At 41.6% G+C, this 21,393-nt stretch overlaps 1 protein-coding gene across 2 annotated transcripts in view; it reads left to right on the top strand.

The window, feature by feature from the left end:
- The window catches only part of TTC39C (tetratricopeptide repeat domain 39C), a 37,400-nt gene extending 26,987 nt beyond the window's left edge, over nucleotides 1–10,413 (top strand). For both annotated transcript variants that reach the window (XM_084280086.1, XM_084280085.1), the window contains exons 7-14: nucleotides 1,316–1,409; nucleotides 2,272–2,379; nucleotides 2,643–2,752; nucleotides 3,419–3,542; nucleotides 5,776–5,873; nucleotides 6,774–6,878; nucleotides 9,261–9,299; nucleotides 9,899–10,413. In XM_084280086.1, the coding sequence (XP_084136212.1) occupies nucleotides 1,316–1,409; nucleotides 2,272–2,379; nucleotides 2,643–2,752; nucleotides 3,419–3,542; nucleotides 5,776–5,873; nucleotides 6,774–6,878; nucleotides 9,261–9,299; nucleotides 9,899–9,988 (768 nt within the window). In that variant the 3' untranslated portion in view covers nucleotides 9,989–10,413. The remainder of the gene's footprint in view (nucleotides 1–1,315; nucleotides 1,410–2,271; nucleotides 2,380–2,642; nucleotides 2,753–3,418; nucleotides 3,543–5,775; nucleotides 5,874–6,773; nucleotides 6,879–9,260; nucleotides 9,300–9,898) is intronic.
- Nucleotides 10,414–21,393: the final 10,980 nt, after the last annotated feature.

Raw genomic sequence — 21,393 nt, 5'->3', positions numbered from 1 at the left:
AGGAGTTTTTGAATTCAGTTATACTTGAATATGCTTGTGTAGATGATAAGCTTGATTTTTCAAGGCTTCCTTTCACTTACATGCTTAGCCAGCACATAGTGACTTAAACATTCTTCTGGCTCCTATGAGAGAGTAAATACAAGAATGCTATGAAAGTGGGTATAGGCAATGTTGGTATGTATAGCACCCCTGTGTATGAAACTAAATGTTGACCTGCATCCCTCCCTTTGTAATATCATTATGGAGAAGTCCTATCCTAGATTGGGAAAACCAGAAATGAAGGTAGTCAAGAGAACTACCATTCTGGTTCTTACAGACTTGCCAGCCTTTTGCTAAGCTTAAAGTGGCGCAAAGCATGGAAAAAAAGTTCAAAATAAATGTTAAAGATACCCTTATTGTGCAGAAAACTAAACTTTATTGGGAGAAGCTAAAAATGTGACTTTTAAAGGTGGAATGACTAATAAGAGCAGAAATGAAAGTACTCAAAAGCTTATTGTGCAAAACCAATGTGTTTCAGACTTAATAGCAAATGGAAGGAATAGTCACTGTATCTGGTGGTTATGAGCTGATCTGAACTGGTTCTAAGTTACTGGTTATTGTTATTAGGTTGTTAAACTCCTCTGCTATCCCCCTTCCTCCTTGTCAACTGTATTGTTCTGCATTTCTCTCTTTTTATAACTATTTGAGTGCAAGTTCCTTGCTGTATTAATTTTTACTGTTGCACATGGTGGAACTGATTGTTAGTACCTTGCAAGCAAAGGCTTCACATTCTTGTCTGAAGCTTCATTTAAATGTAAATCTGAGCTGCTTTGTGTTAGTGATTCTTACTTCCCTTGTCTCTTAGAAGTTGGCTTTTGTATTGTTTCATGTTGTGAATATGAAATATATGGAAAAAACCCTGTTTACTACGGGGATCTCTATAAAATGCTCCTTAATTGTTTCAAATAAAGACTCTGTCATCATTTGTCCAAACTTCCATTCAAAAAGTTTGATCAGGTCAAGAAAACTGGGAGGAGGGAAGCTGGCCAAAGCAATTGCAATGTTGAGCTAGCATATTGAATAAATATTAGCCCTTCTCATTCAAACTGTTATCTTTGTGGTGGGTTTTAGCTTGTTTAAAATAATCTAAAATCAGAGATTAATTCTGAGGCTATCCTCTCACTGGAATGTTGTGATTCTTTAAGCAAATCAGTCTGTAAGACACTACTTTTTTTTAACCATACAGTTATTCAGAGTTCTGCTAATAGATCTTATTTATCAAAATCAAATTTGAGATTTCAGATATTTGTATTTTCTTTTCTTTTACTTTTGTTAGTGTCAAATCAATAGTGCCTTGACCTCATTTCATACTGCTTTGGAACTTGCAACAGACCAAAGGGAGATTCAGCATGTTTGCTTATATGAAATAGGTGAGTTGAATACTTACATTATAAATAGCTCACTCCCAAATTTAGACTAGCAGCATCAATAAACAAACTGGATTGTTTTTTTATTGGGGTTTTTTAAAAGGAGTTAGAACACAGGGCTTTGTTGTGGATGTTATGTCAACAATCTGGTCATCTTGTTTGGGCAAGTGGATTTGAACAATGATTGTTCATGATTTTCAAGTTTTCTGCAAACACAAGGTGATGGAAAATCAGAGTGTTTATTATAGAATTAAGGGCAAACTGTTCATCTACAGGATGTTATTTAAAATGAGACATTAATTAATATCTGACTTGTCTGTGGAATCACCATTTCTGCGCCAAAATCTAATTTGTCTAGTGAAACCTCACAGTTTGGAGGACCTATATTTCATGCTGATTTCCTTCTGTTAATAGCAATATATGCTGTATGTTCTTCATTTGCATACAGATATTTAGATAGAACAGAGAAGATATGTTCCTTGAAGCTTTAAATATGTCTCATTAAGAAATCTTGTCATAGTAGGGAAGAATAAGGGAAAAAGCAGTATTTTTGCAAGTTTCAGAATCTTAGAAAATATGGTATTAAATTTTTTTAAGAGCTTTAAATTTATATATTTTAAAAAGAGATTTGATGTTGCTCTGAAGTTGATTCATTGTGTTGTATGGGCTCTTAAAATTCAGCATTTCCCAGTAAACTTAAACCAGGCTTTAAATGTATGTCATTGATTTGGTTTGGTTTTAACTTTTCCAGTTGTTGGTGTAATTATTAAACTATCTCCAGGTAGTTACAGACTGTTTCAGTAATGTTACTACCAGATCTGAATCACGGTGCTTTCTCTGGAGTTAAGTTAGTCTTGTTTTTTAGGTTGGTGCAGCATGATAGAGATGAATTTCAAAGACGCATTTGAGTCCTTTGAAAGGCTTAAGAATGAATCCAGGTGGTCCCAGTGCTACTATGCTTATTTAACAGCAGGTGAGTATATTCAAGGTTCTGCCTATATTTTTGGGGGGGAAACTTAACTAGTGCACATAGTGATTTCCACACAGCTGGCTGCTTATGTGGCTTTATGCCTGACTTTACCCAACACAGCTTTGTGTATTGTCAAATCCTTGGTCTAGATCCTTCCTGGAAGTGTGTGTGGGTTTTTTCCTGTCACTATATGATATCTAGTCTTAATCTTTCCTGTTTCATATCCCAGTTGTGATAACATATTTTTGTTTCTGTGATTTTTACAGTGTGCCAGGGAGCCACTGGTGATGTCAACGGTGCTCAGAATGTGTTCAAGGAAGTTCAGAAGCTTTTCAAAAGAAAAAACAATCAGATTGAACAATTTTCAGTGAAAAAGGTTTGGTTTACTACAGGAATTGCACTTGGCAATTCTGTTGGATTCTTCACCAGTATTTATTTTTTAAGGCTGTATCTGTTTTCTCCTATGTGTCTTCAGTGGAATTAAATAGAAGGATTTGGGTGGAAATACAATAGTGTCATGTATCTCAAGAGCCTAGCAAAAGAAATGTGAATTAGCTGTTCACTTTACAACTAAAGTAATTATTAAAGATAGAAATACATGATACTGTAATAGCTTTGGTACTTTTCCTTCTAATTTACCCTTTCTTACTACTTTTTTATCTTATCTTGTTTGCCAAAGGTTTAGTTCTTTCTTGAAAGCTAGGAGTGGTCTAGGAAATAACTCCTAGGCGTTACTTTTGCAGGTGTTACCATTTCAGCATCCAGTCAGTGTGTGCATGGGATTGTGCAGTACAATAAAACAGATCTAGGCTACATACAAGGGAGAGTTTTGATTGATACAGAAGCCCTTAAATTGACAGATTTTGCATTTTAGTCTGCAGGTCTTTAAGCTAAGTTATCACTGACTTTATTTTCATGAAACTGTTGGATGCTTTCAGTAAGTAGTTATAATTGCTGTTTGCCATCTGTGATCTGTGGATATTACGTTCCCTGTTACAGGATGTGTAACAGATCACCCTTCCCTCTTTCTCCCCACTTGCAGGCAGATAGGTTTAGAAAACAAATGCCGACCAAAGAGCTCTGTGTCCTCGCATCCATTGAAGTCTTGTACTTATGGAAAGCTCTTCCAAACTGCTCCCTCTCAAACTTACAGCATATGAGCCAAGGTATAATACGGTTCCTTCATTTATATATTTACTTTTTTTTTAATGAGGTCTATAATTTTCTACTGTTGTGTGGAGTAGCTGATTGTTGTAGCATGAAACTTTAAGCCTGTGTGATAGCAAAAGAGTTCATAGAAAAATGGCCTGTTATGATTCAGCTTAATTTTTACCCTTGTTACAGGTTTTGGGGAGAAGTTAAACTGTCTTGCTGTCTGTAGCTCTGTGGGTTTTTTTAATTGGTTATGTTTGCCCTGCATTTAAAATGAAACAACAGCTGTTGTTCAAAGTCACTAAAGCAAACTTGAACTCATTTAAACCTAGCTAAAAAAAAAAAATAACTTCTGCAAGTCGGTTTTGTCTGAAGAGGAAATATGTAGTTTGTGTGGTCATCTGTGATGTGGTAAGAAGTTATTTATTACCTTAGAAAAACAAAGCAAAAAGTGTCAGCCACCTAGCTACTTCCTTTTTTTCTGTAATTGTGAACTTTTAGGGATTGCGCCTGATTTTAAGATTTTTTTTTTTTTACATAATTTATTTTGGTTGTTGTTGAGAAAACTACCAGTGTTTAAGTGAGAGTCAAGACTTGTTTTGGTGTTTTGTTTTTAAATGAAGGTAATTTGTTGTTCAAGTTGTGTGATGGCAGTGGGTTCCTCTCAGATCCCTAGTTTTCTAGTCCCAAAGATAATGAAGACTTAAAAAATAGATTTACTTCATGTAAAAATAAATTTCAGCATTTTTTGTCTGTCATTTGCCTTCAGAACAATCAGCTTTAGAGGCCGTAAAGAATATGTGCTGCTTTCCTGGGTGCTCGGAAGCAGTGCAGGTCTCCCTTGTACAGGCTTCTAGCTGGTGGTGTGCATTTTCATGTGAAATAGCAGGACAGAATAAAATTCAGAGGTGCACTCCTTGTAAGGTGTGGCACTGACAGATGTGCCTGCATCAGCAAGCCCTGACTGAAGATTTGCTGCACAATGAGAAAGCTACTGCTGCACCTTATGTATATTAAAAGAGAGATGGAACGATAGGGGGTTATTTTATTTTATTTTATTTTCATTTGCTTTCTCTTCTCTTGAGTCATTGGTGTCTAATTTGTTGGGGCAAGTTTCTAGGCTTTTCCTAAGGGCTAAAAGCTCACTTAAAAATGAAGGAATTAACTTGTATCCATGTGTATCTGTCTAAGTAAAATGCCAGGTAACTTGAGGCTTACCAACTAGAGTTGACAGCCTTATGTATCGTGTGGTGTCCATATACTTGATGCAGCCAACTCTTTGTTATTCCTAGGTGGCTTATTTGGGTGGTGAATTAACTGTGTTGTGAATGCAGAGGTAGTTAAGGTCTGGCAGGGTTATAAGATGAGACGGAGTGTGAAGTTAAGGAGGAAGCTCTACTCCTCCAGGCACAGCAGGTCAGCTCCTTCTTAAGGGATGAGAAGCCCCACAGGCAGCTCTGTGCCTCAGCCTTTCTGGAAGCGATGGTGTAGACAAGTGCAGATGGCTCCTCATGGAACTAGACTTGATTTAGCAGAGTGGGTGCTAATAAGCTTGATGAAATAGAGCCTGATTCATCTAAGAGATGGTTTATGTGCATCATGATCCAGTTCTGTCTGGAAAGAAGAGCACCACTGAGCTGAGGCACAGTCTGTCCCTGGACTGTGGACCAGATGAGGTCTGGAAAATGAGCCTTGCCTTCTCATGAGCACTGAGAATTGTGATGCCAAAATAGCTTAGGCTGGGTTTTTGTGTCCAATACAGATTTTTGTGTGTCTGTCACTGCTTTAGTTCAATTGAGACGAACCTTATTTGTTCTGTTTGCCCTGTGCTCCTTGTAACTTGAATTATGTATTTTTCATTCAATGTGTGGTACAACACAGTTTCCTGTAACACTAGGAGGCAGCAATTGTATCTTAACTTTACCTTTTAGTGGATATTTCAAAGACCAGTAGAGAAATGGATTCTCCTCTTGTGAGAAGAACACACCAACTACCTTTGACTTTGGCCCTTTCGTTCATTCATTCCTGTTAGGAATTGTTCTCCTGAGTGACAGATTGCTTGATGAGGTTCACACAAAATGGATTATATTGAAAAGAAACCAAATTACTTTGGCTGATACTAATGTTACTAGCATCTTACCTTTTTCTGGTTAAATTTAATTGTCAGACTAAAAGTCACTGTAGCCCACAATTCTTGTCTAAGGAAGGATTTCAATCCATCTTGTTGACTGGAATCTTTTCATTAAGCTTGTCAGGATGTTGATGATTCATCAGCTGTTGGTTTAAGGAATTTGCTGCTTGGTGCCATACACAAATGCTTAGGAAATTCTGAAGATGCTGTTCAGGTAAGCTATTAAATGATACCTTACACCATTAATCCTATCTTATAAGCTCTTCTGTTAAGCAGTAAATACAGTTGAGTCAGTGTAATGCAAGCCATTAGTTTTCAGTGGTGTTGATCCTGCTATTTTGTGAATTCCAGCAGAGTGTCAGGTTCTTTTCAAACCTACTGATTAGCATGTCTTCATTATTCTGTGTTGTGGAAGTAGTTGGCATGTTGAATGAACATAGTAGCTAAAGTGGCTTGTAGGAGAAGAGTTGAGGTGAAACTGAGAAGAATTGGGAAGTTCTTGGCTCTGCTGGATTTACTTTGTCTAACTTTTTTAAAAAAAAAAACTTGGATTGACCTTTCAGAAACATGGATTTGCTCCTTCTCCTCCAGATCACCAAGAAATTTGATTATTAACACATACCAAAGAATATTTTTGCCACTGCTCCAGGCTTTGATCTGTAGGCACAGCTCTTGTTTTCCTCTCCAAAACAGAATACAGTTCACATAAGCAACAAGGAAGCTGATGCTGGCTTTACTTTCTTCCTCCCCTGCCCCCCATTCTCTCAAGCATATCTTAAATAATCTGGGTGCTTCATCTCTGGTGTTAAAGTACCTTGTTAGATCTAACTTTTTTTTTCAAACTCTTGAAACAGTCATTAAATTGCTTGATAAAAATCCAAACTAATAGTTTTGCCTTGATACAGTAGTGTCAGTGAAATCCTCTGGGTTCTTGCGTAAAGAATCTCTACTGTTGGAAACTTAATCTATTCTTATTTTTGCTGTGTGACAGTTCCTAGTGCTTAACGTTGAATGGTACTTCTGGATTTTATTTTATATTTTTTTTCAAAGTATCAAACAGTCAATTTTTAAAGTATTGCTGCCATCTTATTCCTTTTTTCTTTACTTGCTACAGTTCTTTCAACGAGCTGCTAAAGATGAACTGTGCCGTCAAAACAACTCGTACGTCCAGCCATATGCTTGCTATGAACTTGGCTGTCTTCTCTTAGACAATCCAGAGGTAATGGTAACCAACCCATTTCAAGCTCTTCAAATTAGGGTGGAGAGTCAACATACTAGATACAAACAATCAAACAAAGTGTATAGGTGATAATGTACACTACTTTCTTACAATTGCTTATGCCTACAGTAAAGAAGCTTACTGCTTAGGTTGGGCTTTGGGGTTTTGTTGTGTGTGTGTGTCTTCTAGAAAAAGTACACATAAATTTGGGTGTATGGAAATACTCCTGTCACCCCTGAAGACTCAGAGATGTCTTTCCTTCTCTTGCCTTACTGTTCCTGCTGCTGGTGGCAGCAGAAGCCTGGCAAGAATCCCTTGTTCTCAACAGGTGGTATTTAGTGTGGTGACTGCCTAGGATCCTTTCTTTAAAGTATTTAATTTCTGTTGGGTGCCATTCAAGCTTAAAGATGATGTATAGTTCTCCTCTCCAAATAGAATTTGGTGCTTTCCTAAAATTGCCCCGCTTTTTTGGGACCAAACTTCTATTTGAAACAATATGGTATTTGTCAAAAGTCTTTTTACTTCAGGTTTATTTATCCCTACTCTTGGGGCAGGTATCTTACTAATCTTACACATCAATGCACCTTGGAAAGTAGCTGGACTGAGGATGTGGGTACCATCATATTACCTCATTGCAGGGGACACAGAAGTAAGGTGACTTCAGTCATTTGAATTCCATTAAAGCTGTATGGGTTGGCATTTTCACTTTTGCCCCAGGTAGTGAGGTTTTTGTTGTTCAAAGAAGAAAATAATCCCCCTGGCTTTCAGACTATTCAAATGGTTTGGCTGATGATACTTTTGATAGTCAAGTTCTTTGCAAAGACCTGAACAGCCTCCTGGAGGGCCTGGAAAATCTTAAACCAGGGCAACCTTTACACCTCTCCTGGTGCTGGCTCCCCCCTCAAACTCATAGCACTGATACTTGGAGTGGATGCCACTTATGTAGTACTTCCTGAATCAGATTGCAGGTTAGGGAAAGTAGATACAGGGTAATGACTGGAACCTCCACATAATTGTATGTAGGGTATAAAATAGTTGGGCTGACAGTATCTCATAGTGTTATGATTCTGTTTTTGATTGTTTTCAGTCTTGTCAGATTTAATCACTTGAGGTAAGCCTTCCAAAGAGGGAAGGAAAGAAAAATCGCTCAAAAAAATTACTATCATGACAAGAGACAAAACTAGAAAAATACTTTTAAAAATAATTGTTCTTTTTTTGAAAACCCTGTTGCCCTATGACTTAAAATTGTGCCTAGAAGCCTGGTAGGGGGGTCTGAGTCCACTAATGCTTCTTCTACCCTTTTTTCGTGTTCATATTTAAACTTGGTCATGTCAAGTGTCTTTTAATTCCACTGCCCACCAGGCTTTTTTTTTTTTATCTGAAGATTTTGAAAACGTGGGAGAAGTCTTTCCTTCTTCCCTGCTTTACATGTGGTATGTGCACACAGTAACTGAATGTCCTGTTTAAAGACAACAAGCCTCAGCATGTACCTCTACTGAGAAGCTGTGGTGGTGCTTGGTATGTTAAGGACGTGCAGGAAACTCCCTCTTGTGGCACTCGGACAATGAGGAGGTAAATGATACTAGAATAAAGCTGGATGGGGTGGGGAAAAGCAAGAGATAGAATTAGAGGTGAGGGGATGCTGTTTACAGAAAATCCCATTTCCTAGCTGAGGTGTCGTGCAAGAACTAAGTGATGGTCAAGAAAGAGAAGAGAATTTATAAGAGAAGAGTTTATAAGTCACATTTACCTGAGAGGTTGAACATATTGAAGACCTGAGCAACAGATAGAAGAGTTATGAATATGTATTTTGGTATAAAAATATATGCCGTTATAAAATTCACTTTGCTTTAAAAATCCTTGAAATTACGTGTTTGATTTACCATGTCATCTGAGTCACCTTTATTATTTTAAACTTATTTCTAATTAAGTACTTTTAAGATTGTTTTTAATGTGGTTACATCAAGAAGTTTACAAACTTTTTTGTAGATGTCTTAGTGAATGTAATTTAACCAATATAATACACATGTTAATTTTCAAATTACTTAAAATTAATTTTTCTATCTTAAATCAGACAGTTATTTGTCTTAAATATATATAAATATAAAACAAGCTCTTCAGTAGTAAATATTAATCTCTAAATACATATATTTTTCCTTAAGAGTTTGAAATCAAGATTTCTGAAACAACTTTTAATGCTTAAAATCCAGGGACTTGTTTTGTAAATAAATGGCTTAAATGTTTGGTTAAGAAACAAAAATGACTCTATTCATCACTTGTCAGTAGCCTTGTCTGTTGCCCTGTGCTTTGCTGAATGTCTGGGTAAGATATCTTCTGTCACATTTGCAATGAGTTTCTAATGCAATGTTTGTTTCTTTATAGACTGTGCCAAGAGGCAAATCCTTGCTTCTCCAAGCCAAGGTAAAAACAAGACACTTTCAAATTGCTTTGAGATTGAGGGTATTGGAGAGGCTGTGTTTTGGGGTTGGTATCCCTCACCTATGATCTACAACACTATCATGTAGATACATGTTAATGTATATGACATACATTTATGGATGCTATGTGGATAGGTATTTTTAGGTCAGTCACTGCACAGAGCCCACATTAGTGACCTCTTCTGGAGCATTAGAACCTTGCCAAGCTTTTCAGCTGAGATTTGGCTAGGGAAGGTTTGACAGGTGACAACCCTGCACTTCCTGTCTTTGGAATATTGGGATTTTCCAGGGCTTTCCAACTTGCAGAGCTTTCCAGGTGATAATCAGCTACATGGCATCCAAACAGCACCTTGGCAATGGAGAAGCTTCTGCTGTCTTCACCAACTTGGACTTTATCTAATGATTCTGTTGCTTTGGGCAATGCAGGGATACTGCAACATACAACCTCCAGCTCACCTCTTTTTCTTCAGTCTGTTTTGTAACCTGACTACTTAAGCATTGCTAGTAAAATCATCTTGACTTCCTAAAGTTGAAGGAGGCTAATAGCTCTGATGTTCTGTTTTTCTTTTCCCTTTCCCCCAGGAGGAATTCACTGGCTATGACTTTGAGAACAGATTGCACGTCCGCATACACGCAGCCTTAGCCTCTCTAAGGGAAGTCGTTCCACAGTGACGGGCGGGAAGCCTTGTCAGCCTTTCCCACAGTTTCTGCACTTTAAGATGAAGCAGAAGGAAAAGCTGTTGGGAAGACCAGCTTTTCTTCTGGAAAACCACTTGTGCCAGTGACACTTTCCTAGTACGGTCAGAGTTGGTATGGCTTAGTAAACAATGCAAGTTCAACTGAAGGTAAATCAACCAGGAAGAAGGTTAAGTGACCTTGTGTTTTTAACTTTTCAGTTCTTATTTTGTTTAAGCCAGGCTAAACACAGCTACTTGTAACTCTGCGGGTGAGCCTAAATAAGCACACGTAACTTATTTCAACGATACTGGCAGGTGTGATTTTAAAAATAAAGAAAAAATTTAAAATTATATCTATCTAGATCTAAAATATACCAAGAGGAGCACTTCTGTCTTGATTAGAATAATACAATAAAAACAATTGGTGTAAAGAATGGGCAGAACACTACTTTTTTTTTTTTCTTCAATAATTAGCCAAGACTCAGGAGGAGGAAACTGTTGAGCTACAAAAAACCAAGTCTTACTGAATTTTAGTGGCATATGTTAGTGACTTCATGATGACTGTGTGAATTTTAAACCTCCCATCCCCTTACATTCTTCATGCCTTCTCTCCCAACCCAACTCATACTTGGGATATAAATTATGTCAATACTTGGGATGTTCTGGAACGTACCAGCAAATATTTACTTTGACATGCAATTACAGTGTGGGCAGTTTTTATCTCTGCACTTAATATTCTGAATATTATGTTAAAACACCTGGGCCAGAAGCGGTAACTTAACATACTTGTCAGGCTGCTGAGTTTGTACAGTGCTGACCTTAAAAGGTGTTAAAAAGACCAACCAAACCAAACAAAAAAAAAACCAAAACCAAAAATCAACTTTTGGTGGTTATACCAATACTATGACATCCTAAGTCTCTACATGGTATTCCAAGCAGGTGGTGTTAAGATACTGAAATACCTCGGAGACCTTAAAACTTTTATTGTGAGCATATTAATTTTTATTACTTGGCCATCTGTGTGCTCATCTGTAGCTTTATTTTTTTCTTTTGTCTGTAATATGTAGTATCTCCTTATGCTGTATATTCAGTTAATAACACATTATAGGAAGGTACATATTTTTTTAAAAGAAGCTTATGAATGGAAATCTGACCAGAAAGTTAGTTGAATTATGTTACTTTGCAAAGCTAAGAAAACTGGATAGCCTTGGAGATAGTTATCCAAAAGCCTTATCTTTACTTTGGTCAGGTTGCCTTAAACAGTTCCTTAGCTTAAACTTCTTTTCTTTCCTTAGCTCTCTGTAGAATATGTTGCCAAAGTTTTAGACCTTGCCCACACCTAACCTTCATGGATTTGCTTTTGAGGTTGCACCTAAAGCAAGACTGATATGGAGGAGAACAGTAATGCCCTATTTGGTAGGCCAAATGACGTGGCTGAGACGCTCTTTGATTTCTCTCTGGAAATACACAGTTCCTGCTATGAAAGGCATTCCTAGAGCAGTTAAACACTTTTGTTGCAGTTCCTGAAGGAGAGGAGAGACTCTTAAAAAAACAGGTTTATTTTTCTATAACTTAGATGTGTTACTGATGTGTTCCAGTTTGGGATTTGTTTTTTTTCAAATCTAACAGTAATACTGAGTCACAAATGAGTGTTCAGCTTTTGGTCAATCCAAGTACGTATTGACTAGAAAACAATATATTGTGTATATATAGTGACTACTTAGACTTCAGATCATGATTTTTAAAGTGGGCTTTAATGTACTTGAAGTCTTATTTTTGTCCTATCTGACTTCTAATGTTTTGCAATGAGAGAGACAGTCCGTTCTGGGTAAGTAGCTGGAAACGGTACATGTACTGACAAAGTTCCTTCTCAAATACACTGCTTAAGTACAACGTGAGATGAGGCTGTTCAGGACACCAAGCACCTGCATGCGATTTGTGTTGGGGTATCTAGGGTCCACATACTTGGAGGTAGCTAGCCAATTGTAGTAAACTTACTGAAAGGTCTCCTGTTCTCACTGAGCCAGGAGTGGGTATGGAAAGACACTATATATTCATAAACAGTTTAACTGTGCAAATTGCAGCTTGTCTGTGGATTTAGCGAATCATCACTGAAATAGAGCTACCTGTTTCTGTATCAAGGGTTTGGGTTTTACTTTTTTCCTCCCCTCATAGGAGAATCTCTTACATTGTAAATGTCAAAATTATTTTTTATGTTAGATTGTGCCTGTGATGAGAGAAATTTCAACTGTATTTTGTGTAAACTGATAAGTTTGGGGTTGGTTTTTTTAATATATATACTTTGGAACTCGGAGGCATGGTCTAATAGCAATAATGGAATATGCATCTTGCTAGTTCATGTTAAGACTATCTCTACTGGGTCAGGTATTTTTGTTGATGTTGATGCGGTTTTTATCTCAATATGACTCATTTCAAATAAAATTACTAGAATTTTTAGATGTCACAAAGTGGCATATTTATTGTGATGTACTGTAAATGTTGTTAATTTACAGAACTTGCACTTTTATATTTCTCAGTAAAATAAAAAAAAAGTGGACATTAGTTTTGTTCCCCTGCTCCTCAAATTTTATCTTAGTTGGTGGCCTCCTGAACAAGATGATTATCAAGTATTGGGAAAACTCCTAGGATTTGAAGTTACTCTGTAACAAAGTTTTCTAGTCAGCAATTACCTCAGCCTTTGTTCTTCCAGTATAATTATAGTCTCCTGGTTTAGAAAGTGAGTCACATGTGTCATGCTCAACCTTACAGTGAGTGGGGTTTAAGATGTGATTTTAAGACCTCAGATTACGTGTTCTTCATTAAAGGAAAAGAACTGCACACAGTTGTGTTTGTTGTATTCCTGCACCTTCATAAACTGTTTCTGATTTACTCTGAAGCAAGCACTTTAATTTCTTCTCTCTTTGAATGCTCGTTTCATATTCTAGTTATGCTGTGTTCTTAAATACCCCCCCCCCCCCATTGTATTCCTTTTCAGTTTGCAACAATCTGATTGTCTTTCTGACAACTGATGGTGCTGGTGTTTAAAAACTGTCCTGTAGCTGTTTGGAGGTTGAACAGGAGCAAGTGTCGGGTTGCTGGTGGTGAAGGGGCTGTAGCTGGTGGCAGCAGGGCAGCTATGGGTGGTGTTGGATTTGGCTATCAGTGGAGTGAAGGCAGGGTAGCCTGCAGAAGACACTCAAATGCCCTTCCAGTCATCGTTGCAAAATACTAACAGTGGTAGCAATTGCTTTAATGAAAAGTTATGCAATCAGAAGCATCCTTAAGGCTTATGCTAAGAAGTAAATTTACACTTTTCTGTCTCCAAGGCAATTGAGCAGCCAGTGGCCTCTGGCCAGCACTCCTGTCCTGGGCTCAGCAGAAGCTCAGCAGGCAAGCTACAACTCAAATAGGAGGCTCTACTGGACTTTAGGACTAAGAAGTACAGTTTGTTCTGAAATCCTGAAGGAACTGGACAACAAGCTTACATAAGCTAGTAGTTCAGGAAGAAAAAGGCAGGGCCAGGGAAGTGTTTCTCTGATAATTATGGTGAGTAGATGCCTGTACAATACTGTCTTGCATTCTAAGGTTTGGAGGTGAGCTAGAAAATACTGATAGAAAAAAAACTTATTTTATCTTGAAAAGTTGACTTAAAGATGGAAATACACAGGCAAGTTCTGGTTCATTTTAATTGGAGAACAATTACAATATGGTATTCCATACAGATACTCAGAATGCATTCAGACTCCTGGTTTTGCAGTGCATTACCTGTGACTGTATACAATAGTCTTCAGGATTTGCTTGGGAATCAGTTGTATGAAATCAGCTGGTGGGCAAAATGCAGTGGGGAAAGAATTTGCGTTATTTAACGTCAGGCCTGACTTCAGCACTGTCTGGCAAACCTGTATTCTCCCTGAACTGTCAAACTTGTTCCATTGACCAGTTATAAAATCATGCCACTGCTAGTAGCTGCCAAAAAGTGATTACCTCACCCTGACATGTGCGTACTCAAGGCTGCTTCCCTTGATGGAGTTACACGTGAACACTGTACTGTTTGCTGTCCCTTCCATCTTTGTAGGGAGGTTTGCTTGGGTTTTTTGTTGCTGGCATTGTGTACATCTCCAGAGTGCTTGCAGAAGGGACCACATACATGGTGCAGAAGGTTGGTGTGGTCCGTTGCTGTGGAAGGGCAGCACCTGAAAGGATCCATCCCTTCAACACTTAAACCTAGAGGTCTGTAGCTTTGGTTTCCAGACACTCCATCTCTTTGTATTTCTCTCTGCTGTATCAGATGTGCTGTTCTCTGCCATGTCTCAGTGTAGGCATTGTAGAGAATGTTCAGGTCACCTCCTATGGTCTGTTTTGTATGAGCAAAATATAAAAGACAGAAAATCAACTTGAGGCAGGCTTTCTAAAGGTAAATACTAAATTTTGATTATTTTTTTTTTCCACCATATTCTTCTAATGTAAATTCAGGCTCCAAAACTGGACCCACAATAGGTTGCCAGGGTAGGTGGATGTTCCAGTTACATGTTGCCTTCTTGCTTTTGCTCAGAGCCTCTTGCTTCCTTGCCCAAGATTTTCGTGACCTATAGAGCTGCTGTGTTTTAACCAGTGTGTTTTAGCCTACAGGGGTGGGTGTGTGTGTGTGCCTCTTCAGTTGTCTTACCTCTGTTTTTTCATTGCTGCTTTTTCAAAAATGTTGTTGATCTTTTGGTGTGACTCCTTCCAAGCTGGTGTTCCAGTGGACAAGTGATCAAGCAATCTATTGAGTTTTGCAAGATTGGGTGTGCCTCAGTGTTTCTCAGTCATTTTTTTGACAAGCTGTTCCCAGAGAGGCTCCCGGGTGAAGAGGTTACAAAGAAAGAAGGTTCTTGGAGTTGAATGTTTCAGAGGAGGAAGGAGGCAGAGATTGTCAAGCTTGGCTGAGCTGATCTGTGTGTGTAGCAAGCCCCTGCCAGCCTTTCCCTAAGAGCAGCACGTTTCCTGTATGGGGGGGGAAAGAAAGGTACTGGTGCTAAGTCCTCTTCTGCCTGTTCAGCTGAAGCTTTGGGAAGGATTGCAGGTTTAAAAAAAAAAACCTGACCCCCAATCAGTGTGGTGTTATTAACCAGTTTATACACTGTCTAATGAAGAGTTAATGAATGAACTGATCCTGTGGCAGTTGACCCACCGCATTGAATGTCAGACAGACACACTACATTAGGGGCTGAAACCTTTCTAAGTATTTTAAAGGGGGTTGTGCTTTCGTTCAGTTACCTTTGATGACAAGTTTTTTGGTGTTTCATGACACTTAAACATCTTTGAAGCTTTTGCCGTGCAGAGCTTTGCACACCTAGAATTTAGAGAGCTTTCAGAAGGAGCAAATTTACAACTGATCCCCTGATTCATTGAGGATGGTTTTGAAGGAACCACAGGACCGCCTTTGCACACAGGTATGTTTGATGCCTTTATTGTCCTGTTGCTTCTATATGTTCTCCATACAGAAATCTAGACTTCATGTTACTGCTCTGACTTCAGGAATTACACATTTTCTAGTCCTCCTGTAGTATGTTTTATTCTTTATGTAGCAACGCTGCTATTCTGAATTTCATAGGTTGAGGAGACTGAGGGGTGACCTTATTAATGTTTATAAGCATGTGAAGGGTGAGAGTCAGGAAGATGGAGCCAGGCTTTTCTCAGTGATGGCCAGAGGTAGGACAAAGGGCAACGGGTGCAAGGTGGAGCATAGGAAGTTCCATGTGAACATGAGGAGAAACATTTTCACTGTGAAGGTGACAGCACTGGGACAGGCTGCCCAGGGAGGTTGTGGAGTCTCCTTCTCTGGAGACGTTCAAGACCTGCCTGGATGTGTTCCTGTGTGATTCAGTCTAAGTGATCCTGCTCTGGCAGGGGGGTTGGACTAGATGATCTTTCGATTTCCTTCCAACTCCTAACGTTCTGTAATTCTGTGACAAATTCATATTTAACTTTTTTTAATGCTGTGGTCTGTATTTTCACTCTTGAGGACTGAGGAGCAATCATGAGACATTACTTGCAAAGGATTCTTTTTAAGGAAGAAGCAATTTGTGACAAATTTACTATTAACATACTGTCTTGAAAGTGATATTGTGTTAATGTGTTAAAGGAAATGGTTGTAGGTAGTGTAAGTGCTTTAGTAGCAATGATGCTTGAGCCTTAAATCATCAGGGCTGCTGGGATTGCCCTGAGGTTCTTGTTGAGATGCAGACACCCAGGAATGCAGGAGCAGATGGGTAGAGGATGGGTTTTCAGCCTTCTTGAAGAAGGACTTCCTGTGTGGCTAGTGGTTTTTACCCCACAGCAGAGTCCTGGTCACAGTTTGCCCCCGTGCCTGCATGATCCTCAGAAACCCAATTAGGGGTAACCTGGAAAACATGGCATGATGCAGCTACCTTTTTTCTGCTTGTTTTACTGGAATAGAGAATCACCTCCTGTGTCTCTCCTGATGGTACAGATTGGGAGCAAGCGCTGTCCCTGGGGCTGTTGAGGCTTCCTTCAGGTTTTGCCCTTAGAGTCAAAAGGGTCTGCAACATGAACGGAGCCGTGTCCAGGGATAAATAGTGCAGTTCTCCTTGGGCTGCTGGGGCTGAAGAGGTTACAGGCCCCGGCCGTGTGCTCTGGGCTCCCGCCAGAGGTCACCACCGGACATCACTCCTCAGGCGCCCTGTTCTGCAGCTGGTTACCTGGGTCTAAATCCCTTGGGTGTTACGACACCTCTCTGACGTCTGTCTGTGTGCCCACCCACTCTCCCACAGCTGGCAGAGGGCTGAGGCCGCGGCCTTTCTGAGGGTTGCAGCGTTGGAACCTGAGGGTGAGCACAGAGTTAGGCTCTTCCAAACATCTCTGTTTCGGCTGCCTGTTGTGGGAAGGAAAGCGGGTGTTTCGGCAGAGGTGACAGGCTTCCTCAGAGGGGCTCTGCCCGCGCTGTGAGTTCAGCCGGTTCAGCGCTTCAGCGGCAGAAGGCGGGAAGGGGTTTCACAGCAGCACGGGAAGTGAGGACATGCAGTGGCTTATGGCGTCCTCATGTTCCCCCTGTGATGAGCAGCACCCTTGGGTGCTCAGCCTTGCCCTCGCAGCCCTTGTGCAGCTTGTCTAGAGCAATGGCGGCCGTGACATCATACTTTGGCATTAAAATACATGATTTAGAGGGTGTTAGAGTGGTGCTCAAGTGGTGGTGTCCATTAAAAGCACTGTTCCTTGAGTGATATGGCTTTTCTTGCAGGAGGAAATCCCTCGCTGATAAGCAGCAGTGTCACCCGGCCGCAGAGCGCTCTGGCAAGTGTAAATATTGTTTGATTGCCTCCTGCTTTTCTCTTTCCTCTTCCAACCAACTGATGCTGGAGCGCAGCTGTCAGCTCTGCACCGCTGCGCTGATGACACACAGGTACTGTGATGTCACGCCCTCCTGGCTGGGTGTGGCAGCCCCGGGTGCCCTGACCGCCATCTTCGTTGCAGGGTGCCTGCCGGGGCCAGGAGTCAGCAAGTATGGGGAGAGGGGGAAATGTCCTGTAAGCTGTGTAACACAAATGGCTCTTGTGGCTCATCAGGGGTTGTGTTGGTGGGGTCTGTCTTTAAAAACTGGGAATTTTGGGGTGAATTCACCAGGTGGTTCCTTGGTTGTCTGGGCCCCTGAGCATGCCTCCTGCTGCCTGAAGGCGCAGGGCGGAGAGTGAAAGGCCTGGTCCCCTGCAAATGGTAAATACCCTCCTTTAACGTAAAGGGGTGTTTGGGGAGGGCTGGAGGAGGAGGGTTGTTGAGGGCGTGGCAGAGGATGAGCAGCTGTGGTCACAGCCTCAGCGTTGGGACACTAAACACTGGGGTGGGGTAGACACTCAACCAAGGGGTTCTGTTCGTACAGATGAGAAACCACGAGCCAGCTTGAGGTGGTGAAGATGCAGTCTTCAAAGGTCAGACTGACTGTTCCGCGTGGCCTCAAGACGCTGCTTGAGGGGGTGACCCAGGCTGTCATGGAAAACAATCCAGAAGACATTGCCGAGTTCTTTGCTTCCTATTTCCAAGAGCTCCACACCTTCCGAAAAGGTTTGTTCCTACCAGCGCGCCGCCTGAAGAGCGGAGCGGTCAGTGGGGCCTGTCCTACGCCAGCTTCACCTCTCCTGTTTTTCAGAGCACCCGAACCTGGATGTAACGGACCTGGTTGAAAAGTTTGAGTTCGTTAGCGGTAAGATGGTCGCTGTTTGTTCTTTTAAGATCTTTTGAGACAATGTTCCAACCTGAACCGATCACAGTACTTTTCACTTATTATGGGATGCATTCTGTCTGTAGCTAGTCAGGCTCTGGGCGGTTGAAAGGGCAGGCATCTTCAGAAAGCACTTGCTTCTTTTTGGTACGGGAAGAATTAGTCTCCTGGGAAGCTGTACTTTCTTCTTGGCTATAGAGGAGCCTGGATCTGGATGCCTTTGGTCATTTGAATTCTGAGGTACCACAGTGCAATCTGGAATCACATATGGGTTTAGGTTCAAAGGGATCTTAAAGACCATCTATTACCATCCTCTCTCTGCCATGGGCAGGGACACCCTCCACTAGACCAGGTTGCCCAAAGCTCCATCCAACCTGGCCTTTAACACTGCCAGGGAAGGGGCAGCCACAGCCTCTCTGGGCAACCTGTGCCAGCGTCTCACCACCCTCACAGGGAAGTATTTCTTTCTAACATCTAAACTTGCCCTCTTTCAGTTTAAAACTATTACCCCTTGTAAACAGTGGCTCTTCAGACTTCTTGTGGGGCCTCTTTAGGTACTAGATAGCTGCCATAAGGTATCTGTGGAGCCTGTCCTCATAGGCGAGGTGCTCCAGCCCTCTGATCGTCTTTGTGGCCCATCTCTGGGCACATTCCAACAGGCCCACGTCTGTAGGCAGAATCACCTCCCTTGGCTTGCTGGTCCCACTGCCTTTGATGTAGATGGCTTTGTTAGCTGTGAGTGCACATGGTCAGCTCATGCCCATTTTATTTTTCATCCCCATGCTCAATCCATTCCTCCTCCAGTCCGTGCTCATACAGGGGATTACCCCAAGCGCTGTGCAGGACCTTGCACTTGGCCTTGTTGAACTTGATGAGGTTCACATGGGCCACTCCTCAAGCCTGTCCAGGGCCCTCTGGATGGTATCCCTTCCCTCTAGTGAATCAAGTGCAACATTCAGCTTGGTGTTATCCACAAACTTGCTGAGGGTGCACGCAGTCCAACTCTGTCATTGATGAAGATGTTAAATACTACTGGTCCCAGTATGGACCCTTGAGGGACATTACTCATTGCTTGGTCCATTTGGACTTCGAGTTGACTCTTTGGATGCAGCCATCAAGCCAAGCCTGTACCCATCAAATGGTCCATCCACATGGAATAATTGCTGGAAGTGACTTAAAAATTAAACTAACATTCACACTTTAGGAGAAGGTAGAGCTCTGATGATTAAGTTGCCAACTGGAGTGCAGCTGATATACAAGGAATCCATTCCACAGAAGCTCCTTGGGCAACCATAGATGTTGGCAACATCGGGGGAGCTTGATGAGCTACCAGAAACTGCGTGGAAGGTGGAGCAGGGTGAAGGCGCCGCAGCCAGGCTCTGTGATACGTGGGAGCTTGGTGGTACTGCACAACTGATAAGCTGCCTGGCTGCTACCCTGAGCCAGCAGTTCCTCATTTTCTGTCAAAATCATGTCCTTTGGGTGAGCATTGCTTGTTACAATCTCATCATAATGCCAAAACACACCTCCATCCCAAAAGCTGCCTGCCTCCACGGTGCAACCACCCCTCACTCAGCACGTGCTCTGAATTTCTGTTCCCGTTAAACAGAGAGTGAGGGAAACTGACCCCAATTGTAACAGAGGGGTGAATGGCCAGAGTCACCTGATGGGGAAAAATCATATAAAAATGGCTTAAGAACTTAGGGATGAGGGTGGAAGGTGCTATTGCAGGCAAGTTGTGAAGGTACCTTCACAAATTGTAGCTGAGTTTGGGGAGGACTCGACAGGCTGAGCCTCTCCCCCTCCCCTCAAGGACGCCTCGGGTGAGGCTGAATCGCTGTGGTTATTTACGCTGCTGTGTCACTCAAGTAGCTTTATGTTGGTTATGTTCCTTTACTACTCACAGGCGCTTTTGTAGACAGTTGTGTTGTCAGCAGCAATCCGAAATGACCTGTGCTGCTTGCACCAGCCATTAGTTGAGCAGTGGGAGCTCTCACTGAATGCACCCAGATCTTGAAGTCTGGCTGTGTTGGGTCATCACACCCAACTGGGGCGACAGTGTGTTGCTCCACCGGCGCATCCATCGTCACGATAGCTCAGTGCACTGACTGCTACTGGACTCAGACCATAAACATTGGGCTCTTCTGCCAAATTCCTCTACCCTTTTAATGCAGCTATCCATCAAGCCTGTCTTTCTCCAGTTTAGCAGCCAGAGTGTTGTGGGGGACAGTATCAGAGACCTTGCAGAAGGCCAGGCAGGTGGTGTCTGTAGCTCCTCCTGCGTCTACTGACGCTGTGAGTGCATCGTAGCAGATCACTAGGTCAGTCAGGCATGATTTGCCCCTGGTGAAGCTGTGCTGGCTGTCTTCACTCACCCATCTTCTGTATGTTCCACTCTGTGTTCCAGGAGTATCTGTACCCTTGATGTCTTACCAGGCTGCCTGGTCCATACCTCCCAGAGCCTCCTTACAACCACTTTTAAAATGGGTGTGATACTCCCTTTTCTCCAGTCACTGGAGCCTCCCACCCACAGTGCCAGCATGGGATGTGGGACATAGGCGACTAGCGTGTGTGCGTAGCTGTGAGGGAGCCTTTCTTTGCCATGGCATTGCCCAGTGCTGACACTGGGTTATAAATGGGTCTCTGTTGGCTTAGGATGGTCACCAGAACAATGGTTTGGCTTTTTTTCAGAGAGCTTTTAGCTCTATCATTCTTCATGTTGCCTCCTGACTTCTTATCTCATCCAGTCATAGCTGCAGAAAGCAGCTCAGTGCTGAGCTGTGATGATGTGCTAAAGACCCACTTTCTCTTCTGATGCTGTGCTGCCTGTTGGCCAAGGCTTGCCAATCATGATAGAAACCAGACCTCGTGGTTTGCTGGGTTTTTTCCCCATGCTGAGGGTTTTATTAACCATGTGATGGAACACTGCTTCGATCCCACCTGTACTCTCTCACGATCCCTCCTTGATAACTGATCTAGAAGCTGTTGTTCACTCACTTTCTAAAAGTTGTTCTGTCGGTACTTGACGTGGCTGCCCATCAGCTCAACTACTCCAGATTCTTGAGGAGGATAAAATGCCACCCTTGTCCCTCTGTGCATCCAAAGTAACTTGCATGGATCTAGAGTTCTGAGGTGTTGCAAAGTGGAGTTATGATCATCTAACTGGCTTATCTCATGTGCTTAAT

Source organism: Gallinula chloropus, assembly GCF_964237585.1.
Source record: "Gallinula chloropus genome assembly, chromosome: 2".
NCBI classification, from domain to species: Eukaryota; Metazoa; Chordata; class Aves; order Gruiformes; family Rallidae; genus Gallinula; species Gallinula chloropus.
This window is presented reverse-complemented; position numbering and strand designations above follow the sequence as displayed.